The sequence below is a fragment of the Engystomops pustulosus genome, chromosome 4 (genome assembly GCF_040894005.1).
Source record: "Engystomops pustulosus chromosome 4, aEngPut4.maternal, whole genome shotgun sequence".
Taxonomy (NCBI): domain Eukaryota; kingdom Metazoa; phylum Chordata; class Amphibia; order Anura; family Leptodactylidae; genus Engystomops; species Engystomops pustulosus.
The window spans coordinates 183,307,807-183,326,025 of record NC_092414.1 but is presented as its reverse complement, the minus strand read 5'-3'; the positions used below and the strand labels follow the sequence as shown (position 1 = coordinate 183,326,025).

Here is an 18,219-nt window from a genome sequence, read left to right as displayed (position 1 = left end):
GAAGGATGAGTCTAGAGCACATTATGGATTATGGAATCTTGTACACGACTAAGCTCCTAATATTTATCTATGTATGTCTGGAGGCTTAGTCGTGTATAAGATTATGATGGATGACAATGGTGCACATTAGACATATATAGGTAGCAATGTGCCCTAAAATGTGCCTTAATAATCTGGTACATGTTCAAGCTGCTATCTAGACATGTGTATATTCCAGTTAGGAGCTTAGTCATATACAAGATGTAAAAGGAAGCAATGTGCTCTGATTTTAGAGCACATTGCTCCCTATGTTTGTCTAGTTAGGAGCTTAGTCATGTACAGGATCCCTACAACATGGCCATGCAAATTAAACAAAGTAGTATCTACAAATATAACAGTATGACCAGAAGAATAAATCCCAGATTAGGATTACCAGCCAATGCTTCATCACCCTGACAAATATTGTATAACCCTGATCGGGATCAGTCGTCACTGCTTGGCTGTAACGATTGACCTTTCTCTACCTAGATGCTGGCGAGCAGCGAGGTGATCCTCTTACTGAGGTGTGTCCTGAGGTTTTTTAGATTTCCCCCTCATACAGAGGAATGCAGGACTTATGTCTGTACATGTGGCTGCATAGAAAAGACTGACCACAGCGCAGAGGATGGGACTCCTTCCATCATAGTGATATGTAATACAAGGAGTCCCTGCTTACTCACAAAAAACTGCTGCGCCAACACAGGGTGTTCAATATGAATGTGGACAGAACTGTTCTGGTTCTTAATCAGAGATCCACTTTCATTTTCCCACAGAACATAGAATCTGAGCTCTGATTGGTTGACATGGTTCTGTTGTCAGACGCTTGTGCCATGCATGATTTTACCATCTACTCCGGCAGGGTCGGGTTAAAGGTGAGACCTGGGGTGCACCATGGCACTGCCATCACTGGGGGTCTATGATGCCAACCCACTATCCCCTAATCTAGTGACTGTTCAGTGTTCACATCACTGAGCGCAGTATAGGTGGGACATGTACAGACATATATTGGGTGCTGCCACCCTGATGGGTGCCTTCCAGGTCTCCTACACACTGGTGCCAGCAGATGTAAATAACTCCTGTTACACATCATCTTCTACGTCGTTTGTGATCTTTCCTGATTTTGAGAATTGAAATAAAAATAAAGTTTTGACATTTGGTTTGTGCATCATTCATCAATCAGCAAGGACTACAGTCACCAGCATCCCATGCAAAACTATAACTATAACTGGGCCCCCATTCCTCATTGCTGCACAAGCATCTATAACACCATTCCATAGTCCAGTCACAGCTGATTCATAGAATAATACATGATACCGGGCCTGAAGGGAGGAGCACGACTCATTTTCATTGGAGTCCTACAACCTAGGGTCATGCTGCTCCCACCAGGCCCTGCATATGGTATGATTCAATGAATCTGTGTTTCTTTAACCCTTTCACAAATGCCATACAGCTATAAACGTCCTAATTGCACGCACTCCCTGCAAATAGCAAGTATATAGATGTCATGACAGTGGCCCACTTCAATCTGGTATTTCTTCTAAACTGTGGTACCTAGAGTTCTGATGTGATATTAAAGATGAGAATTGCCCCTTTAATATTGCATCAGGATTGTGCCACAGATTTTAAGATACCTCCTGTTCAAGTTGATTTGATTCATACAGCTCTACATTACTAACTGTTATAGTGGATAGCTGCGGTTCTATGGCACCTAGACAACTTAGCAACTTATCCTCTTTAATATGGCATCAGAACTGTGTTTCTAGGTGCTATTGTTCAGGAGATCTGGGCATCTAAAATGGTCCCCCCCTCCAACCTGTCAGCTGAAGGCAGAATGGAGGATGACAGAGCTGAGATTTTGCAGTAGTACATGCACCCTCTGTAGCTGGAGGTGAAGGAGTGATTTATGGGATATATGGTTATTCATTCTTACTTCTTTCATGCTTTGAAACTTCAATGGGAAAAGATAACATCAAAGTATATATTTTTTTCACATTTTTAGTCATTTGTCTGCTAATTCTATAAAGAAAAACATGACATTAATAAAACTAAGTCTCACATGTCATAAAGAAAACAGTAAAAATTTATGTTCAGTGTTGGGCAGCACGGTGGCTTAGTGGTTAGCACTACAGTCTTGCAGCGCTGGGGTCCTAAGTTTAAGTCACATCCAGGTCAACATCTGCAAAGAGTTTGTATGTTCTCTACGTGTTTGTGTGGGTTTCCTCCAGGTCCTCCAGTTTCCTCCCACACTCCAAAACATACTGGTAGGATGATTAGATTGTGAGGCCCATTGGGGACAGGGACTGATTGGTAAACTCTGTGCAGCGCTGTATAATCTGTGTGCGCTATATAAATAAAATTAATTATTATTATAAGTGGGTTAAATATAAGAGCTCTCTGCCACTAGGTCCGCTAGATGTTACCTGTTTCACCTCCACTGATCTTATGCTGGCGGCCTGGGTATAAGTTCTTAGTATCAGTCTATCAAGTCCAACATATTCCATAATAAGCCAAAGCTATTAAGTTATCAGTTTATTACTAATAATAGAACAGTTCTTAAGTCCTGGAATTCTAGATTGTGTGATTTCTCTATTATTCCTCCTGGAAAAGTTTGAAAAGCTACTATGATCCCTGAACCTGTGAGGCTAAGTTCACACTACCTATCAAACCTCTGCTGTGACCCTCCATTAATAAATGGTAAATAATGTATCTGTTAGAATTCACATTGATGTCGATGGGATTTTTATGTCATCCGAACAGAGGTAAACTGCAGCCACCGTCAAATTTTTAGTCCAAAAAAACGCATGCTTAACAGATCCCTGCCTAAACGGATACAATTTACATTCATCAAGGGGATTTTTAATTGTTACGTTAAAGCTCCTCCGTTCTTTACATTTTTATCAGAGGTTTGAACTTTAGTGTGAACTTAGCCTAAGAAAAACATAAAAAATCTGTGCAATACAATGTAGAAATGTTTGGCCTCCTTCAATCGATTCCCTGTTGTCCAGTGTGATGGAGCATCATTGGCCATAGATAAAAGTAACGGAAGCAACAACTGACTCCACCTTCTGGCCAGTCATAGGTATTACAAGTTGGCTGATTCCAATTTAGACGTACAGATACACATTGGGGGTCATTTACTAAGGGCTCGATTTGCGTTTTCCCAACGTGTTACCCGAATATTTCCGATTTGCGCCGATTTCCCCTGAATTGCCCCGGGATTGTGGCGCATCGGCGCTGGCATGCACGCGAAGGAAATCGGGGGGCGTGGCCGAACGAAAACCCGACGGATTCGGAAAAAACGCCGCATTTAAAAAAAAAAAATCTGTCGCGGAGCTTGCACTTACCTTCACTCAGCCTGAGCCGGTGAACTCCAGTGCGTTCCGATGCTTTTCAGCTCAGCAGCTCACCTGGTGGACGGCGGAGGAACTACCTTAATAAATCCCGGCCGGACCCGAATCCAGCACAGAGAACGCGCTGCTGGATTGCGAATGGACCGGGTAAGTAAATCTGCCCCATTGTATGTAAAGATTGAACTTATTAAAGTGTCCATAAAAGACACTTTTTTCCCTTTCCACAAATTAATAATAATTTTCCTTCCTTGGGGAGAATGTGTCGTGTGTAGTGTGATCACATCATTGTGCTCACTGATGTCAGGACACTATTACTGTACTACAGGACATCTACCACCAGGATGAAGGATTGTAAAGCAAGTACATACTGGTGTGTGCCCCCTCTGGCAGGATCCGCTCTTCCTTGTTGTTAGCAAATAAGCCTTTAAAAATGATGCATATGAGCCAGAGGGGCTCCATAGATCTTGATTGATTACCACACGGTGTCTGTGGTATTGCTGTATATGGTGTGATGATCATACTGTCTGGGTTAAAGTACGCTTGAGGGTCTAAGAAATATATATACATATACATTATATATACTGGAGTATAAGCCGACCTGAGTATAAACCTAGACCCCTAATTTTAACACAAAAAACTGGAAAAACCTAAACAAAAAAACCTTAATAAAGACTTGAGTATAAGCCGAGGGTGGGAAATGCATTGGTCACAGCCCCCCAGTATATAGCCAGCCAGCCCCCTGTAGTATATCCAGCCAGCCAGCCATGCCCCTGTAGTATATCGCCATCCTGCCCACTGTAGTATACAGCTAGCCCCCAGTAGTATACAGCCTGCCAGCCCCCCTGTAGTGTACAGCCTGCCCCCGGAAGTATATAGCCTTACAGACGCCCCCTCGGCAGGTCCTATTTAATCCATTGCAGCTCTGGCATCGGCTCCGTGTCCCCACGCTGTTCATCGCAGGGATCGTGACGTCAGCCGCTCACTGACATTCTACTATGTGCGCCGGCATCGGCACACACTCATGTCAGCAAGGGGACACAGAGAAGATACCGGAGCATCGATCAATAGAAGAGGACCTGCCGGGGGGACGTCGGAAGGTGAGTACACTTTTTTTTTTCTTTTTCTGAAGCTGAGTTTTGTGTTCAAAAACTTGGCTTATACTCGAGTATATATTATATATTTATATATGACCGATGGCTGATGACTGGTTCAAGCAGCAGCACCTGTTTATTAAATTATTTCAATTCCATTTTATGGCTGGACCATTGTACAAGCTCTTATATCTTTTGTGTCACCCCCTCATCCTCATAGACTGTAAGCTCTTGTGTCCCCCCCTCATCCTCATAGACTGTAAGCTCTTGTATCACCCCCTCATTCTCATAGACTGTAAGCTATTGTGTCACCCCCCTCATCCTCATAGACTGTAAGCTGTTGTGTCACCCCCCTCATCCTCATAGACTGTAAGCTCTTGTGTCACCCCCCTCATCCTCATAGACTGTAAGCTCTTGTGTCACCCTCTCATCCTCATAGACTGTAAGCTCTTGTATCACCCTCTCATCCTCATAGACTGTAAGCTCTTGTGTCACCCCTCATCCTCATAAACTGTAAGCTCTTGTGTCACCCCCTCATCCTCATAGACTGTAAGCCCTTGTGTCACCCTTTCATCCTCCTAAACTGTAAGCTCGTGTCACCCCCTCATCCTCAGACTGTAAGCTCTTGTGTCACCCCCTCATCCTCATAGACTGTAAGCTCTTGTGTGTCCCCCTCATCCTCATAGACTGTAAGCTCTTGTGTCACCTCCCTCATCCTCATAGACTGTAAGCTCTGGTGTCACCCTCTCATCCTCATAGACTGTAAGCTCTTGTGTCACCCCCTCATCCTCATAGACTGTAAGCTCTTGTGTGTCCCCCTCATCCTCATAGACTGTAAGCTCTTGTGTCACCCCCTCATCCTCATAGACTGTAAGCTCTGGTGTCACCCCCCCTCATCCTCATAGACTGTAAGCTCTTGTGTCACCCTCTCATCCTCATAGACTGTAAGCTCTTGTGTCACCCTCTCATCCTCATAGACTGTAAGCTCTTGTGTCACCCCCTCATCCTCATAGACTGTAAGCTCTTGTGTCACCCCCTCATCCTCATAGACTGTAATCTCTTGTGTCACCCCCTCATCCTCATAGACTGTAAGCTCTTGTGTCACCCTCTCATCCTCATAGACTGTAAGCTCTTGTGTCACCCCCTCATCCTCATAGACTGTAAGCTCTTGTGTCACCCCCTCATCCTCATAGACTGTAAGCACTGCGCCGTAACACGGGAAAAGATAGGACATGAAGTGTATGGGGGACATACATCGGCCGTACATACGTCCCCCATACATGTGTGTGAATGTAGCCATAGACTGTAAGCTATTGTTCCATATGACTGTTTGTTCTGTGTAATGTAATATTATATTTGTATATGTCCCCTATGATGTAAAGCGCTAAGGAATATGATGGCGCTATAGAAATAAAAATTAATCATTAATAGAACCAGACATCTGTGCACTGTGTTACTTCACTTTATTAGAATATTCATTTTATATTCTAGGTAGAAAAACTATAATGTGCAATGTCAGCAGCTTATATAAATATATCTCCCCATTCTTCCTGCAGTGCATGGAATATTACATAACCCCCTCATCCCCGGTGTATACAGCAGGCGACGGCCCCCGGGGCTGGTTACACAGACAATCCAGCCCTCTATCTTCAGTGTTTTGGAACAGATGTGAATATTCTCAGGCCGTGCATGGATTTAATCTCTTCTTGAAGAGCCTAGAGGGAGGGAGAAGAAGACACCCGTATAAGGTATGAGAATACAGGCAGGATGGGAACAAACCTACAGAACCTAAGCTGAATTTGTATTCAAGTCAGAACTGTATATTTTATAATAAAATTTTTTTGATCTCTGTGAAATTGGATTTTGAAAATGTTGGATTGTTATAAGAACCAGGATTAATAATAAAGCTTCATTGCTGATACATTTCATAACTGTTACAGCTGATTAATGTAGTCCAGGGCTAAAGTACACTAAATGACCAAAATACAGAGGTCCGTTTGTAACTAGGGGTCGTCTGTAGGTCGGGTGTTCTTAAGAAGGGGACCGTCTCTACAGGCAATTCCCTCATGCACATGAGATATGTATCAGGGCCATGGCCGGCGTCAGCACCCGGCGTACCCGGGCATGTGCCAGGGCCCCGGAGCTCCCAGTGGGGCCCACGGCACACGCTGGCCCGATCACAAAACTCAATTACATCGGCATCCTTGTGGCGCCTACTGGCGCAGGTGACGGGGAGCGGCGCTGCAAGGTGATCGCAGGGGCACTCAATTTCTTCTGCAATCGACAGGCAGAGCTGCCGCACAGTTGACGCTGTGCTGAAGACGGTGGCCCCAGAAGAGGTGAAGTGGGGCGCAGGATGGAGCCCTGGACCTGCGTGCATGAGGTGAGTTAAGGTTTATTATTTTTCTACCTCCCATAATATGGTACCTAATGTGCATTTAATTAATTCATGGGGCAGGGGGATGTATATTCTTAATGAATGGAGCCTGGCTGTCACAGTTAAAAGTTTGTGGGGCTGTATATTAATTCATGGAGCAACTGTATGAAAAAATGCATGTGTGTCACTTTATTGTGTGTTCAGTTTTTATAGGTTTTATTGTATTTTTATACATCGTCAAAAATGAAAACTTTTTCATACTATGGTGTAGGAGCTGTGTGTGGTGTCATCTTTTACGAGATGAGCTGACGTTTTCATCGCTACCATTTTGAGGACTGTGCCACTTTTTGTAAAAATTTGTATGTGATGTAAAATGGTGTAAAGGTGCCGTTTTGGATAATTGGGCGCTATCTTCCATTATGGGGTTCACTGTCAGGAATAACCGTTTTTATATTTTGATCAGACATTTTGAGACGCAGTGATGCCTGTTTTTAGGATTTTTACTGTTTACTTAGTTATATATCAGCTGTAGATAAATTAACCCTAGATGGCCTGATCACTCCCACCACATACTGCAATACTACTGTATTGCAGTATATGGCATTTTTACATAGGATTCATTACAATGTGTACACGTACGGTGTAGAGCGCTAAGAGATTAATTCTTGGACCAGCGGACTATTTATTCATTAAATTGTGTGTTTTTAATGCCGCCACATGAGTTTACTGCCAAGGGGCCCACTGAGGCTCTGTCGCCCAAGGGCCTACTGATTCAAGGAGCCGTCCCTGATCAGGGCTCATACACGTCTTTTCTGGCGTAAAAGCCCTGAAAAACTACAAACCGCCAGGCATTGCAATGATTTTTCCCGTTCCGCCAACTCCAAGTGGAAGGCAATGGACATGAAGGGGGTGTAGCCCGCGTTGGAGTGGGCCGGCCCGGGACATTTCTGCCCCACGTGCCTGTGACTGTGATCGTACAAGCCTGAATGGTCGCTGGAGGCTGGAGACTCCTGTATATAGGTGGCACCGGAGGGGGGGGGGGTGTTTCATTATAAATGTCCTCCATTGATTCAATGGTTATCACGCATCCTACCTATGCACGCATCCTACCTATGCACGCATCCTACCGGGTTCGGGAAGTAAGAGGAGCCTATACAAATTAAGGCCGCCTTGTAGGTGTGTGGAGACTTACAGCCACCAACACTCTACTTGACGATTCTGTCAAATATGCAAATAAGTTTTCCAGGATGGGACAAGAAAAACATTGCCTCTTTTGCTACCTTGTAAGGCAGCTCCCTTACCATCCAGCATGACCTCCAGGAAGCCGAATGACACGATGCAGGATTAAAGCCAAACCAGTATATCTATTCCAGAGGGAACTGATTCCCTACTGTAGACATCGCTGTTTCTATGTGTTTGCATCTTATCAGTAGATTTTAGGAAAATGGTTTATCGGAAAGGATTTTGCCCAGGTTGGGGCAAGTAGGAGCACTCCTTACAGAGGACTTTACCAATTAAATCCATCTTGCAGGTTTGTGGAGACTTGAAGCCATTGATGCTCCACTAGGGGATTCTGGGAAATATGCTAATACATTTTCCAGAATGGGACAAGGTAAACATTACCACTAAGCTTCCTTGTAAGGCAGCCCCCTTACCATCCAGCATGTCATTTCCATGAGCTGACTTCCCGGCTGCAAAACTAAAAGCAGGTCCTTTTCCTGCTTACATTTGCATCTCGCTTTATTGCGGTCATCAGCGCGTGAGCATCAAACACTAATGACACCCAAGACAAAATAGCTGAGATCCTCTGCCAGGGACCAAGTTATCACCCTGACATTACAGTATGTTACATATGGACCTGAACACTGCTCCATACTAATACATGTGGTCAGAGACAACACAATGACAAGTCTCACCTCATTCACCATCTGATGCTGCTGGACTGTGCGCTTCTCCTTGAACTCTTCAGACTCAATGTGGATTTCATACATTGCCCCACATCCACCTGTAAGAAGGCACCTGGGTTATCTATAACAGTAGAATACATTTTTATTAAAGGAAACCTACCACTTCCGATGGTGCTTCTAAGCAGCAAATGTCGTGCACCAGCTCAGGGTGAGCTGGCGCCGGAGCTTATCTTCGTTATGTTTTTAAACTGTTGTAAAGCGTTTAAACACTTTAGTAATCTTTATATTGGAAGCCGCTTCGGCGCACGGTGGAACACGTGCGGCGCACCATGCGCGTGACCGTGCCTGCGCCTGAATAGGAAGTGGTCGCTGAGCGCTTACCAGGGTGCGCCGAAGCTGCTTTCAATATAAAGATTACTAAAGTGTTTAAACGCTTTACAACAGTTTAAGAACATAACGAAGATAAGCTCCGGCACCAGCTCACCCTGAGCTGGTGCACGGCATTTGCTGCTTAGAAGTACTGTTGGAAAGTGGTAGGTTTCCTTTAAGGGTGTTACCAGCAGCTTCCTGTGCAGCAAGTTCATAGGCTGTAACAGTGTAACACTGTGCAGGAGAATTTCCCCCTCCCACTGTATGCTGAAACTCTCCCCCCTCTCCGCTGATGTAATGTCAATGCAGCAGAGGAAGTGGAAACAGTGTAACAGCCTGTGAAGCTGCAGCACAGAACCTCTGGGTACCACCCCAGTAGCCTTCCAGGCATATTAGAATATTTTAAAAAATTGATTCAGAAGGATGGCGGCCATGGATAATAAATATAAGAACATTACCACAGTCACAGAGCCTGGATCTATGAGTAAGTGTTTGATTTTGATGGTAGATTTCATTCATATTACGGTATCTATAATTTAAGATCATTACTGAATTACCCAACTGTCTTTATTGCTTCATAAACTGAGAAGAGGCAGAACTCCCATTTCATTTATAAGATGAAATCCCATCCTGACCTTGTGCTTACAGCTGAGTGTTTGTTACAATGTATGTAGTTCGATTCTCTGTAGGATCATGAGCCTGGATTCCAGGCTGATAACTCTTACCTACATCCAAACACTGTAGCAGAATATATATCTACAGAAAGATTTTTTTAGACAGAAAAACTTCTGACAACTGCAGGTTTGTTAAAATATGTTGGAGTGTGCAACACCCCTCCCCCCTGCCTCCTATTAAAAATTTTGGGTGCATGTTTTTTTGATCGGACTGTAAATATACCCTTACGGTGTGAGCGACCAATGCAGGCAATCGGTGGATGAGATGTGCCAAACTGCATTCACTAACCGATGACACATCACAGATTATACTACAGCACTGCATTTGGGGCCATTAAGGACAATTCCAATTCTGAAACTTCCTTAATTTAAAGAGGACCTGTCACCCATAAAAAATGCACCGGACCAAGCTCACAGTGGTTCGGCGTATTCAGGAGGGGGCGTTCCGATAAAGCTAGCAGTTTCACTGCTAAAAATGGGGTAGTAAGCAGCTCCTAGTGGGTTTTTTTTTTTTTTTTTTTTATAGGTGACAGGTCCTATTTAACTATTTCATAAAGGGGTATTTTTCCTTGTGACCAATGTAATTTTTATTAGACAAACTGATAAAAAGATGCGGAGAACCTTAAAGGGAGTCTGTCAGCAGTTCAGACTCCTAATAGACAGTAGATGATAAGGAGGGAGATGTGTAAAGAGAGGCCTTGCATGACCCAGAAATTTATTTTGGTGTTTTGGCTGCAGGTGCCAAAGGTTTTTTTTGTTCATATGAACTATACATGGACTATGTGCAATACCTGCACCAGATGCAATCAAACTTGGATTCCACAAAGGTGTGGGGTAAACATGAGTACCGTCTATGGGGGTGTCCTAAGGAGTTATAGCAACAGTCCTTCCCCTCTATTTGAAATACAGGTTTGAATCTGCTGAGCATGTGTGCATGTGGATGGTGAAGTCAGAAGGAATAGCAGTTGGTAGCGATTAACAATTGACTGTAGGTGGTTGAATGGAGATGACATGTAATACACAGAAAAAAACTAAAAACTTCAGTGACAATCAGTAAACTTCTAGACGCCTCTACCTGGTATTAGTGACTCTCGGACTCAGTGATGGCCTTAGGCCCCTTCCACACTTGCGTTGCAGATCACGTCAGAGTTTGATCAGGGAGCGATCAGAGTTTGGTCAGTGAAAAACGCACATTTTGCATCAGAGTGCAATCAGTTTTCAGTCAGTGTTTGTTCAGTGTCTCAGTTTTTCACGCGCGTTTTCATTGCAATTTCAATGCGTTTTTCACGCGCAGAAAATGCTTGTGAAATGGACTCAGGGCTGAGCTCTATCTTTTCTATGGCAATTGATGCGTGAAAAACGCATTGCACTTGCAAGTGTCTCAGAGTGCGATGCGTTTTTGATGCGTCTCCCTAGACTTGTATGGTGCGTTTTTCACGCGCATGACTTGCAAAAGTAGAGCATGTCAAGATTTAAACGCGCGTGTGTGCGTGAAAAAAAATGCCAGTCTGAAAAGACCCATTGGTTACAATGGGTCAGAGTGCAATGCAAGCTCTGCGCATCAAAAGCACGCGCAGAAAACGCGTGTGAAAAACGCAAGTGTGAAAGGGGCCTTACAAGGTAGATTTCTTACTAGTACGAGAATCCTCATGTCTGCCTGGCCTGATCATATGTAATAAATGTGCGGTGTGGGTAATCTCTCAGTAAATATAGTATTTGTCTCCACATTGTCCCTCTTTACTCTTCGTTATTGACAAAAAATAGACCATTGTCCGCAGGGGGACATCATGCTGGGATCAGATAACAGAGAGATCTAATGGATCTCAGATCATTGTCTCCATTCATGTACAATATAAATACCTGAAATATCCACAACTCTCACAGAGGAGGCCAGAGGAAACCTGGTCTTCAGCACTTGTGTGATCCGGTCTTCTCCTTTTGAGGCAAATGATCTTCTGAGGTTGCAGAGGACACAAGTCTGCTAGGGAGAAAAGACCAATATAGTCTTAGGATAGATCCACAGGAGAGTGATGTGGGGGGCTCACCACTAGGACACACATCAGATATGTCTGGCAGCTGCAGGGGAATGCTGAAGCTGCCCACATACAGGGCGCGTCCATCCCTGGCACCACAACTCTATCCAGATGGAGAAACACAGGACCCCATTAGTCAGACCACCACTGATCTACAATGCATCCCCTCGATGGTGTAAACTCGCCACAATCCCTATAACAAATGGGAATGAAAACTTGCGTAACTTTAGCAACTTTCCTTGTATGTCATTGCTTAATGAGTTGAAGATGTGTACCGGCTGTATAATAATCTACACAGATCTAATGCTAGGGTTACACATGCAACATGATAATCACAACTCAGACTTCATTTGTAAATGTATATATACCTTTATCCTTCACACACCTGAGGGTTTGCTACAATTGTATCCAGTTCAGGATAATCTACATTTGCTGTATAATTCTCTCTTCCTGAGAGTTTGCTACAATGTTTCATTTCAGGTAAAAAGGAATCCAGACTGTAGATTGCCATAGGCTGGATACAACTGTAACAAACCCTCAGTTGTGAGCAGAGACCCCGCTCTCCCCTTCCTGTATGCAGCACATATGCGCAGCAATGTCCCCCTCCCCAAACATAAGCAGTACACGCAGTCATGCCCTTACCCTCGCCCTGGCGATCAGGTGCCCGGCCGCCCACATGATGCCACTGTGCAGACAGACACTCAATGTCACTACTACTGTATATCCATAGGGATAGTTACATGCGGCGCGCTGAAGTGACGTCATATTATGCACCGGCGGCCATGATGGTTACGGGCACCTATATGTTACATCATTAGTTTAAAGTTTTCTACGACAACATATTATTTCATAATAAAGATAAAAGAGAAAAAGAGACTAATAGTGTAATATGCTCTTAATATAATAGCTTTATAATAATAATAAAGGAGGGAGTGGGGAGTCAGTGACGTCATTTCCCCGCGTCCAAGTCCAGGTGTAGTGCTAATTGTGGCCAGTAGGGGGAGCGGTGAGGGAAATGTGCTGCAGGGCTATGTGTGACTGTAGTGCAGTGTTAATGGCCGCACAAAGGAGATTTATAATGAAAAAATTCTAGTCATGTATTTTATCTTCTCCGCTCCACCATATTGCAGTGCATGTATTTCAATATTTTGTAATGTAAATACCATACTATGTGTGCACTGGATGTACTATAGAGTGTATACAACATGCAGAAAGTGCATTTATTAGTATGTATGTATATATATATATATATATATATATATATATATAATAAAAAAACGTTATCTCCTTTCTAATGGTCATAGACCTCGTACACACAAGCGCTATAATGGCTCCATAATACTTCCACGTTGTACAATGACACCCGTGTATTCCTTGGATTTCATTGGATGGGATGTAGAGAATTTTTTGTGTAAGATTAATCACCGTGTTTTCCATCAGATGATATTTTATAAATATTTTGATGCCATATGGAAAGGTTTGCCACCTGGGCAGTATTTTTATAGATACAGTTCTACCCGTTGCTCACAATCAAACTCCCTCCATGCGCTTGTGGGATTTCTCAGGGCAAATCTAAAATTGATGCAGTGAGCGGACATGCTGACTTCTGTTGAGTGATTCTAGATTCCGTCCCAAAAGTGCAAGGAGCAAGTTTGTCAGACCAAACTTGCTTGTGGGGAGCAGGTTTAAGGGGCTCCTTACCACCACCTATTTTGGCAGGTCATTTTTACCGCCATACCCTGTTGTGGCCGGTATTTTAGTGTTCTTAGGCCGGTGACACGCATGGCGTTTTGGTACCATTGCGTTTTTGCATCCTCTGCATCAGTTTTGCATATTGGCTTTTTAAATGGGTTTTTGGATAAAGTGTCTTAAAGGAAACCTACCACTTGAAGTGGCAGGTTTCCGATGGCAATACCGGATTTTAGTTAGTGTTTTAAACCGTATTTAAAGCGTATTTTAGTTAGTGTTTTAAACCGCGGTATCGCGGTTTAAAACACTTTTTAAACGTTGTAGCCGGCGCAGGCAGTTACGCGCGCGGCGCTTACCGTGCGCGCGGCTACATAGGAAGTGAATGAGAGCGGCGTGCATGGTAAGCGCCGAGCGCGTACCTGCCTGCGCCGGCTATAAAGTTTAAAAAGTGTTTTAAACCGCGATACCGCGGTTTAAAACACTAACTAAAATAGTGTGTATTGCCATCGGAAACCTGCCACTTCAAGTGGTAGGTTTCCTTTAAAGGAAACTTACAACCACGGATCTACCTATAAAGGACGGGTAAATCTATAGGACGGGAAGATAGCCCTTTTAAGGGTTATTCCTCACGTCCCCGCAATCTTTTAATAACTTTTATTCCCCTAATATGCAGATTTACTAAAGAGGCTACTGGGGCGTGGAGTAGCCAGAGCTGAGGCTACATGGGGCAGCTACTCCACGCCCCAGAAGCCTCTTTGACCCTCCTACCAGATGTCTTCAGCTTGTAGGTGCCTGCCCTCGTCTGCAAAGCCTGCATGCGCAGAAGCTCCGCTTCGGAGCAGTGGCCGTGCAGATGCAGACCTGCTGTTATGTCCATGCGCAGACGGCAGGATTCGCGAACGAGGGCGCGCAGCTACGAGCAGCTGTGCCCCAAAGATATCTGGTAGGAGGGTCAAACACCCCAGTAGCCACTTTAGTAAATCTGCATATTAGGGGAATAAAAGTGCTATCCTCACGTCCAATAGATGCCCCTACCACCCTATCTACCTTTATAGGTATATCCATGGTGGTAGGTTTCCTTTAACTTTGCGTTTTCAAACATTTAAAAAAGGCATGCCTAAAAACACATGCATTTTCGATGGATTCAAAATCGCAACAAAAACGCCATGTGTGTCACTGGCCTAAATGTGGCAACCTACACATAGGCATCATGCAGGAACACGAATTTGAGGGTGCATTCACACGTGGCGTGTCGGGCATGCATTTAGAGGCATGTGTTTACATATTACCGTGCGTTTGGCTGCTTCAAAAGCATTTTTCTTCATTGCTGGAAGTGTTAGCAGCTGCATACACTTTTAGAAAATAAAAAAATGCTTTCAAAGCAGTCAAATACATGGCAGCAAGTAAATGCATACATCTAAACACATTCATCCAAACGCATGCCCAAAATGCCAAGGGATTAGACCATGATATATAAAGTATATTCATAAGTACCTTCGCACATAATTTGTGCCTTCATCCCTTATTTTTTCTGCTTACGATCATTGAATAATCGACACTGACAAAATCAGCAATCAACGTTGATCCATTTTTTTCAGATTTTTTTTTTTTACAAATGAATGTTTTAGTAGTGATTCATTTACAAGTCTCATAGGTCTGCTTGTATTCATCAGTCCCAAGCAAGTGTACACAATAGGACTGCTTCAGGTGTGGAAGGGTCTTATCTTACACAGGATGCGCATCATCATAGATAACAGGGTCGGCTCCAGGTTTCAGTAGGCCCCTGGGCGACAAAGCCTCAGTGGCCCCATTTCTGTGAACTCACATGGCAGCATTAAAAATTCAGAAACTCAAAAAGTCTCCTGTCCTAAAATATTTCCAAGTTTATCTTACCAGAAGCCCCTCATGGTTATTTTATGTAACCCCCCCCCCCCTCTCATACCCTATGGATTTATTAGATACAGCCCCCTTAACCCTCATGGATTCTTTATGTACGGCCTTATGTGGCCCCCCCGAGCACTTGCTGAGGTATACCCAGTGCTGGGACTGTCCCTCGTAGATAAGGTTGAATTACATCATAGCTCTCAAACTTTCTGGTTTCAGTGGAAAGTTCGGATTTTCTAGTTGTTCCCCTTCAAATGAAGATAGAGTAGCATGAAATGGTAAAGTAGGGAGCTGTAGGGTGTGTGGCCATGATGCGGTGATGTGCCATTGTTTATTTAAATGTTTCGTGTTAAAAGTACACAAAACTGTCACTAAATAGTAATTTTGTTATCAAATATTGGTACAAAGCCTTAATTGATGCAGATGACCGCATCACAACTGCACCCGGCCTCACCGTCTATACTTCCACCCTAAGGGTGATGCCACACGTGGCGTTTTGAACTCTTTTTTGGCCCGTTTTTAAGCAGTCAGTCAAAAAACGCATGCGTTTTTTGAAAACGCATCAGTTTTTGACAGGTTTGACCAATTATCTTAATTCAAACTGGTCAAAAACACATGCGTTTTTTGACGGACTGCTTAAAAACGGGCCAAAAACGCGTTCAAAACACCACATGTGGTATCACCCTAAGGTCTCTGCCGCAACTGTGTGTCACCGGGAACCTCACACAGCAATGGCAGAGAAAGAAGCAGAGTCGCTGCAAGTGAACGATGAAGGTAAGTAAGTATGTTTATTGGGTGTGGTGGGAGTCACTACAATGTGTTTGGGAGGGTTGATTACAGGGCAGCCAACAAAACAAATAGGCGCCTGGATATGTGTGTGGTCTTTAGGAATAGATGTTGGTAGACATCTCTGATATTGCTGTCTCTGCTTTGTAACTCTTTGCACATCTCCCCATCCACTGATGTAACAACCACTTCTGGTTACAATTTTCACATTTCCTGCTGTGCCGTCACCACTGATCTAGTATTTCCATCGCCGCTTTCTATCTTTATTTACAAGCGGGCGCTAGCATCTCCTTGTGTCCGTGTGGGTTTCCTCTCAACAATGTGGTTTCCGCTCCATAAAAATATACTGGTAAGGTAATTCACTTGCTTGGTTGGCCATAAACATAAACTGCAGAGAACTAAATAAATTATTACTTTCTCTGCACATTTGTTATATATCCCATCCCATAAAAACCTGATCAATACCTTAAAATAGTGTGAAGACAACAATCATATAAAGCATTAAAACAACTTGTCTACAGCCGAAGCAGTTGATTTGGGGCCCATAGGGTTAGGGGCCTGGTCAGACATCCTACTTCCCCATCAATAATAAGAAGGATGTGCTGCATTATATGTGATACTGCACAGCACCACCACCATTGTTTAGATCGTGTGGGAAGTTGGATCCCTGCCAGGAACTTCTACAAAACTGTATTCTGATCAGTCCACTCATTGAAGAAATACCAGGAAGGGAGAGGGGCAGCACAGCAGGACCAAGAAGCTTCCTCTAGTGTCCTCCTCCCTGACTGCATCATGAGCCTAGTAGCCTCTACTGCTGTATTCTTATCTATTTGGACATCTGACCCCATAGTCATCTGGGGAAGAGAAGACCTTTGGTAAGTATGTGTCTATATGAGTATGAGTGTACATGTGTGTGTATATATAAAGAAGTGTAAACATTTGAATGTATATAGCAGTGTATACATATCTGTGTTTTAAAAAAGTGTATTTGTGTGTGTATATATAGCAGTCTTTTAATACTGGTGCATGTTGTGAGTGGGGGAAGGGGGGCTGGTGCATGCTGTGAGTGGGGGAGAAGGGGCTGGTGCATGTTGTGTGTGGGGGAGGAGGGGCTGGTGCATGTTGTGTGTGGGGGAGGAGGGGCTGGTGCATGTTGTGAGTGGGGGAGGAGGGGCTGGTGCATGTTGTGAGTGGGGGAGGAGGGGCTGGTGCATGTTGTGAGTGGGGGAGGAGGGGCTGGTGCATGTTGTGAGTGGGGGAGGAGGGGCTGGTGCACGTTGTGATTGGGGGAGGAGGGGCTGGTGCATGTTGTGTGTGGGGGAGGAGGGGCTGGTCCATGTGTGTGGGGGAGGGGCTGATGCATGTTGTGAGTGGGGGAAGGGGGGCTGGTGCATGTTGTTAATGGGGGAAAGGGGGCTGGTGCATGTTGTGAGTGGGGGAGGGGGGATGGTGCATGTTGTGAATGGGGAGGATGGGCTGGTGCATATTGAGTGGGCAATGGAGACTTGTGCATTTTCAGCTGGGTGAGGCCGGTGGCACACGTGGCATTTTTAACCCGTTTTTGGGCCGTTTATAAGCAGTCACCTTAGGGTGATGCCTCACATGGCGTTTTTGGTCCATTTTAAGCATGCGTTTTCAGTCCATTTACAAACGCATGCATTTTTAAAACGCATCAGTTTTTGATCTTTTTCATCCGTTTTTTTTTTTCAATTATCTTAATAGATAAACAGGTTGTAAGCAGCCAAACGCATGGTAAATGGTCAAAAACTGATGCGTTTTTAAACTGACTAAAAATGCATGCTTAAAATGGACCAAAAACGCCATGTGTGGCATCACCCTTAGCCAATTATGTTCCTCTATGCAACTGGAGTGTGATTGGAGAGTGAGCCACTGCCTTACCAGGGTTTAACAAAACCCCTGGACAGGGAGGACTAAGCTCTTAGGCCCAAGGTCCTTGTACCAGAGAGCTCTCTGAGCACATACTCTTGCCCCAAGCTCTCAAGGCCTTTTGGATCCCAGCTCTCCTAGACAGCAGATCTTC

General features: G+C 44.2%; 1 protein-coding gene across 2 annotated transcripts; it reads right to left on the bottom strand.

Annotated features, from left to right (window-relative positions):
- Window positions 1-5,905: 5,905 nt before the first annotated feature.
- On the bottom strand, window positions 5,906-12,598 carry BOLA3 (bolA family member 3). 2 transcript variants are annotated; one of them, XM_072148825.1, is made up of 4 exons: window positions 12,462-12,598; window positions 11,647-11,767; window positions 8,753-8,841; window positions 5,906-6,174 (listed from the first exon to the last, which is right to left on the bottom strand). In XM_072148825.1, the coding sequence occupies exons 1-4, from the start codon at window positions 12,582-12,584 to the stop codon at window positions 6,109-6,111; spliced, it is 399 nt and encodes a 132-aa protein (XP_072004926.1). In that variant the 5' UTR covers window positions 12,585-12,598; the 3' UTR covers window positions 5,906-6,108. The 2 variants fall into 2 exon arrangements, with proteins under 2 accessions (XP_072004926.1, XP_072004927.1); XM_072148826.1 differs by having other exon boundaries at window positions 11,647-11,764; window positions 12,462-12,512.
- Between the last annotated feature and the right edge of the window lie 5,621 nt (window positions 12,599-18,219).